Source organism: Taudactylus pleione, unplaced genomic scaffold, assembly GCF_031769625.1.
Source record: "Taudactylus pleione unplaced genomic scaffold, aTauple2 ptg001287l, whole genome shotgun sequence".
NCBI classification, from domain to species: Eukaryota; Metazoa; Chordata; class Amphibia; order Anura; family Myobatrachidae; genus Taudactylus; species Taudactylus pleione.
This window is the reverse complement of record NW_028285687.1, coordinates 743775-751123: the sequence shown is the minus strand read 5'-3', so window position 1 is coordinate 751123 and position 7349 is coordinate 743775. Positions and strand designations below refer to the sequence as shown.

The window sequence follows — 7349 nt, the reverse complement described above, 5'->3', positions numbered from 1 at the left end:
CTATAGCAGGAGGCCAGGAGCGTGGAATCATACTTGCCGACATTCAGCTCCCTCCTTCCGGGAGGGAGCTGAATACCTGCATTTTGCAGGGGGGCGTGGCTGGGCTATGATGTCATTTTGGGGGCAGGGCCAGGGCGTGACTGCACAATCGCGTCATCGTGGCCCCACCCCCTCTTCACAATGCTGATAAAAATGCATTGTGAAGCATGGGTCCCCCAGCAGTGAGGGTTTTTACTAGTAGTCGGGGGGCCGGGTGGCTTGCCTGCTTTTCCGGGGGGTCGGGGGCGGCACCCGATATTCGGGAGGCTCCCGACCAAATCAGGAGGGTAGGCAAGCCTGCGTGGAGTACTGCTGGAGATTATATGCTTCATTAATATTATTTTACGTCTCAGTTTTCTTTCTGTATGTTGGCGCCGTATGAGGTGTACCGGAGACGTAAAGTGGTATGTACCTGACAGGGCCTCCTCTATGCAGACCACGTTGCCATGTTAATATGCAGATGTACACGCTTCCCACAGCATGGAGTAACATGTAGTGAATGTCTGAATGGTAATGGCCCCTTTCAGGAGAACACGAGACTCCGGCATCTCACATCTTACACTTCAAGTTTATTATTTTAAATACACAGTTTGTATGAACCACATGTAGGTCCTTAGGACATATGTAGAAAAAACATACAGTATATATTATAAACATACAATCGCTACAAATAGTAATATATACATTTTCCTCCTGCAGTCCTTCATATCAGAACACAAATAATAAAGCAAAGTCCTGGAAGTGAATGTGGAACTCGGGGTCTTGCAGTGGGGGCACTTTGCTTTGGTTCCCTTACAGTTGGCTCCAGTGATTGGAACCGAATTATTTTGTGGCTCTATAGAGCCAGAATCCATGAGACAGGAATCCCACCCCAGTGCAGCATGGTTCCGTTGTTGCTGTAAACTCTTGGGACTAATTGTAACAGCTCAGGCATTGAATTTCAGATATCACTCAATGAGAGTCATGATGTATGATATGAAGACCACCAGGAAGGGCAGACACAGCAGCGCACCAAAAAACACCACGATACTCAGCACCGAGAACTTCCGAGATCGGCGAGAGAGTAGATTCTGCTTCTGTTGGTCATTTTCTTGCTCTGCCTGTGGGAAGTAGCAAACAAATATGTAAGTCACACCAACCTATCAGTCACCTACACTAACCAGTCTCACCGTTCTACCAGTCACCCACACTAACCAGTCTCACCGATCTACCAGTCACCCACACTACCTACATCACCCACACCTAGTAGTCACCCACACCTAGCAGTCACACCATCCCATCAGTCATCTACACCTACCTACATCACCCAGGCCTACCAGTCATACCGTCCCACCAGTCACCCACACTGACCAGTCACATCAACCTATCAGTCACCTACACTGACCAGTCTCACCAATTTACCAGTCACCCACACCATCCCATCAGTCATCTACACCTACCTACATCACCCAGGCCTATCAGTCATACCGTCCCAACAGTCACCTACCTAGATAACGCAAGCCTACCAGTCACCCCCACCTCTACCAGACACCTACACCTACCTACATCACTCAAGCCAACCAGTCACCCACACGTACCTACTTCACCCAAGCCTACCAGTCACCCACACCTACCTACATCACCCAAGCCTACCAGTCACCCACACCTACCAGTCATGCAGTCCCACTAGTCACCTATACCTACCTGCATCACCTAAGTCTAACAGTCACCCGCACCTACCAGTCACATCATCCCACCAGTCACCCACACCTACCTACATCACCCAAGCCTTCCAGTCACCCATCTCTACCAGTCACCTACACCTACCTACATCTCCCAAAGCCTACCAGTCCCCCACACATCTACTTACTAGCCTCCCACAAAATCCTGCTGCGCCATTTTTAAAAGGACAGTGTAAAACACACATTGCACATGGTTTATTATAAACTGTATTAAAGTATATATGTATTGCTGTAATGCACTGCAGCTGATCTGCAATACATTAGTGCATGAAGCAACGTATGTGTAATAGGCTATGCACTATATGGTTTAAATGTATATTTTGTAGAGAAACTGCACTTTTGGAATATGACATGACCAGCCTCTCTGGCTGCAGGAAACTAGATGCTGATTGTCATTCTCTAGCAGGAAGTCTGATGAATAGGGTGACTGGAAGTTCTCTGTGTAAAGGTGTGAATGGTGTCATATAGCCAAACCCTTCATGTACAGAACTTACTTTTTAAAAGACAATCTGTTTTTAAGAACCTTTTGGATGTCACTGAATGTGTTAAGGTTGGAAATGCCAAACTGTTAGATACTTCCATTGGGAAGGATGAATATCATTTACTATTTCTATTGAAATGTAATATGTGGATAAATTATATTACTGTATGTGAGGAAACATTGATTGGTTGGGGACCACAGGGCGGACTTACCCCCTGTGGCACTGTACCCTGAGCGAGCATAAAAGGAGGCTTCGTGCCTGGTAATATTGTACAACCCTGTAACTTCTTTGAGGAGAAGAATTGCTGACTTGATAAGAATCCTGTATGATGATTATTCCCCTTCATTCGGAAGGTTGAGTCTTCTTTAAGACTTTGAGCAATAAAACACCATTTGCCTGACTTCAATTGTATCTCAGTCCTACAACCATCAGAATTGCGCCAAACGCTATTCCGTTCTCCGGCTGTTCTGGGTAAGAGCTCCGTGTCTCCAAGTTCAAGCCCTCTGCCAGCTACCGTGCAGACCTGGTCTATTGCGAGGGATCAGGTGGGAACAGCCGACACCAAACAGGAGGTGTGTCCGCAGTTATTGCGAGGGATCAGGTGGGAACAGTCGACACCAAACAGGAGGTGTGTCCGCAGTTAATCAAACGCATACGCAGCAGAAGCGAATCCAGGTGCCGAGGTAGGAGCCTGAGGGTAACGTAAAAAGCGGTTCCAAACACCGATGGTAGAGTTTGGTGGTGGCAGCATCGTTACATGCCCATGGCGCAGTTGGCGGAGTCAGTGACAGGCGGTCACTGACGGTGATTGGGATTCCGAAAGCGCTAACCCGTGACCAGGGCCGGCCTAGGCGAAAGGCGTCCGGTCACACCTTCCAATCACCTACACCTACTTACCAGTTACCCACACCAGCTTACAAGGCATCCACACCTACCAATCACCCACAATCTCCTACCAGTCACTCATACCTATCTAAATCGCCCAAGCCTACCAGTCACACCAACCTACCAAATCTACCAATCATCCACAGTGCACCAGGATGAGAGAGGCTAGTGGTACTTACCTGCAGAGCAAGGATTAATGCTTTAATACCGATACAGGAGACTCCGCACACAATACTCATTATAGCCAGCCTGCGACGGCTACAGGTGGGAAAATGACGACAGTGTTTCTCTTTTGCTTTTGATGGACTTTGCTGATTGAGGCCTGAAGGCTGCTGGGAGGGATCATGTTTCTCCATAAGCACCTTGATCTCCTCTACTGATCCATTCCGCAGTGTCTGCTCACCAACGGCTGCCAGTATCTAGATAGGATAAGACAGAACTTGTGTAGTTTTATGAGCAATAAATCCATGAAGCAGTGGAGCAGAGAGCAGGCGTGTACAGTAAATAACAGAGAGCAGGCGTGTACAGTACATAGCAGAGACCAGCAGTGTACAGTACATAGCAGAGAGCAGCCGTGTACAGTACATAGCAGAGAGCAGGCGTGTACAGTAAATAACAGAGAGCAGAAGTGTACAGTACATAGAGCGCAGCCGTGTACAGTACATAGCAGAGAGCAGCAGTGTACAGTACATAGCAGAGAGCAGGCGTGTACAGTAAATAACAGAGACCAGCAGTGTACAGTACATAGCAGAGAGCAGAAGTGTACAGTACATAGCAGAGAGCAGAAGTGTACAGTACATAGCAGAGAGCAGCCGTGTACAGTACATAGCAGAGAGCAGAAGTGTACAGTACATAGCGGAGAGCAGAAGTGTACAGTACATAGCGGAGAGCAGAAGTGTACAGTACATAGCGGAGAGCAGCCGTGTACAGTACATAGCAGAGAGCAGCCGTGTACAGTACATAGCAGAGAGCAGCCGTGTACAGTACATAGCAGAGAGCAGAAGTGTACAGTACATAGCAGAGAGCAGGCGTGTACAGTACATAGCAGAGAGCAGAAGTGTACAGTACATAGCAGAGAGCAGCCATGTACAGTCATAGCAGAGAGCAGGCGTGTACAGTACATAGCAGAGAGCAGCCGTGTACAGTACATAGCAGAGAGCAGAAGTGTAGAAGTGTACAGTACATAGCAGAGAGCAGCCGTGTACAGTAGATAGCAGAGAGCAGCAGTGTACAGTACATAGCAGAGAGCAGCCGTGTACAGTACATAGCAGAGAGCAGAAGTGTACAGTACATAGCAGAGAGCAGAAGTGTACAGTACATAGCGGAGAGCAGCCGTGTACAGTACATAGCAGAGAGCAGAAGTGTACAGTACATAGCAGAGAGCTAAAGTGTACAGTACATAGCAGAGAGCAGCTGTATACAGTACATAGCAGAGAGCAGTCGTGTACAGTACATAGCAGAGAGCAGCCGTTTACAGTACATAGCAGAGAGCAGAAGTGTACAGTACATAGCAGAGAGCAGAAGTGTACAGTACTTAGCAGAGAGCAGAAGTGTACAGTACTTAGCAGAGAGCAGAAGTGTACAGTACATAGCAGAGAGCAGCCGTGTACAGTCATAGCAGAGAGCAGGCGTGTACAGTACATAGCAGAGAGCAGCCGTGTACAGTACATAGCAGAGAGCAGAAGTGTAGAAGTGTACAGTACATAGCAGAGAGCAGAAGTGTACAGTACATAGCAGAGAGCAGCCGTGTACAGTAGATAGCAGAGAGCAGCAGTGTACAGTACATAGCAGAGAGCAGCCGTGTACAGTACATAGCAGAGAGCAGAAGTGTACAGTACATAGCAGAGAGCAGAAGTGTACAGTACATAGCGGAGAGCAGCCGTGTACAGTACATAGCGGAGAGCAGAAGTGTACAGTACATAGCGGAGAGCAGCCGTGTACAGTACATAGCAGAGAGCAGAAGTGTACAGTACATAGCAGAGAGCAGCAGTGTACAGTACATAGCAGAGAGCAGCAGTGTACAGTACATAGCAAAGAGCAGCCATGTACAGTACATAGCAGAGAGCAGAAGTGTACAGTACATAGCAGAGAGCAGAAGTGTACAGTACATAGCGGAGAGCAGCCGTGTACAGTACATAGCAGAGAGCAGAAGTGTACAGTACATAGCAGAGAGCAGCCGTGTACAGTACATAGCAGAGAGCAGCCGTGTACAGTACATAGCAGAGAGCAGCCGTGTACAGTACATAGCAGAGAGCAGCTGTGTCTAGTACATAGCAGAGGGGATGTGGGAAAGGTCTCACATTAGGTCGTTTCGGTCTCATTGTCTATAAATATATTTTGACTTTCTCCAAAAATATCTGGCAACGCAGTAAAGAAACAATTTAGCATTAAGTGCAGTGAAATGACAGAGATGTCAGTATTGTGCGGAGATCTCATTTATATGTCTGTGACCTGGGCCTGAAGTAGAATATTGGGGTAGTTTGGGGGTCCCTCCGCCAGTCTCCAATACCAGTACATCATACCAGTAGTGCCCCCCAAAGGTCAGCAGTGACACACACACCAGACAAATTAGTATTATCCTACATATGATAGCCAGGAACCCATATTATACCAGCATCACCCCACACATCACTCCAGAAGTGCCAGTGATAAGAGGTCAGCTTTTATTATTATACTGGCATTGCCTGTGCCCCTAATGTTATACCGGCAGTGCCTGTGCCCCTAATGTTATACCGGCAGTGCCTGTGTGCCTAATATTATACCGGCAGTGCCTGTGCCCCTAATGTTATACCGGCAGTGCCTGTGCCCCTAATGTTATACCGGCAGTGCCTGTGCCCCTAATGTTATACCGGCAGCGCCTGTGCGCCAGTAACATTATACCGGCAGTGCCTGTGCCCCTAATGTTGTACTGGCAGTGCCTGTGTGCCTAATATTATACCGGCAGTGCCTGTGCCCCTAATGTTATACCGGCAGTGCCTGTGCCCCTAATGTTATACCGGCAGTGCCTGTGCCCCTAATGTTATACCGGCAGTGCCTGTGCGCCTAATATTATACCGGCAGTGCCTGTGCCCCAGTAACATTATACCAGCGGCGCCTGTGCCCCAGTAACAGTATACCATCGGTGCCTGTGCCCCAGTAACATTATACCATCGGTGCCTGTGCCCCAGTAACATTATACCAGCAGCGCCTGTGCCCCAGTAACATTATACCAGCAGCGCCTGTGCCCCAGTAACATTATACCAGCAGTGCCTGTGCCCCAGTAACATTATACCATCGGTGCCTGTGAGAAAGGAAGTTATATAATGCTATGATATAATATAATCACTATTATATGACTTGGTGAATGAGCCATGATGGGGGATAAAGTATAAGGGACAGATGAAATATAATAGATGTTCTCTGTATAAGAAGCGTCCGCCCGGATCCTCCTGTGAGTAATGAGAGACACAAAGTTCCTGTATGTTGGAAGCTGATTGCATTGCGCCCGTCTCTCCTCCATGTTAGGTGGCCATTAATAGAAAGGGAGCAGAACCAGTCACATAGACCCAGGTGACGGAGCTACATGGGAATCCCAATCCCCCTCCTCACTACAGGAGAGGTGCGCCCACCAAGCTCTGCCTCATGGGGGTATGATGGAGGCTACATGGGAATCCCAATCCCCCTCCTCACTACAGGAGAGGTGCGCCCACCAAGCTCTGCCTCATGGGGGTATGATGGAGGCTACACCCACCAGCACCCTCCCCGACCTCCCCGCTCTCCCTCTCTCACCTCTAGCTCCTGCACTTCAGGCATCTTGTGTCTGGGGTGCTGACATCCTGCAGTGAGAGGTGCTGGGGCTGCTGGAGACACTCAGGTATCACGGTGTAGGTGTGTAATGGGCGGACTCTCAGTCAGCCAGGTATGACATACCTCCAGCAGGTGACACGCAGGGCTTGGAATGAAGGTGCATTCCATGTCTGGCCCATCCCTCTGGATGTATGGGTGTTGTGGAATGTTACCTGTGTTATTACTGAGCATGGTGCGAATGACGACAGGGACGGTCTCAGCCAAGCAGCCATTCCCTGCGCAGTGATGCCCTAAGTATATAATCAGGGAAATCCACCACAAGGAGATCTGCTGGGGACATTCACATCTTATTTATCTATTGGAGTAATAGAAGTATTTTAGTATAATATTTGGTAGAGTAAGGTTCCCTTTCAGTCTGTTACGTCGCCAGCGGATG

General features: G+C 48.4%; 1 protein-coding gene across 1 annotated transcript; it reads right to left on the bottom strand.

The window, feature by feature from the left end:
- Positions 1 to 588: 588 nt before the first annotated feature.
- Positions 589 to 6987, bottom strand: TMEM265 (transmembrane protein 265). Its single transcript, XM_088462893.1, has 3 exons — positions 6896 to 6987; positions 3307 to 3546; positions 589 to 1139 (listed from the first exon to the last, which is right to left on the bottom strand). The coding sequence occupies exons 1-3, from the start codon at positions 6917 to 6919 to the stop codon at positions 987 to 989; spliced, it is 417 nt and encodes a 138-aa protein (XP_088319019.1). The 5' UTR covers positions 6920 to 6987; the 3' UTR covers positions 589 to 986.
- Between the last annotated feature and the right edge of the window lie 362 nt (positions 6988 to 7349).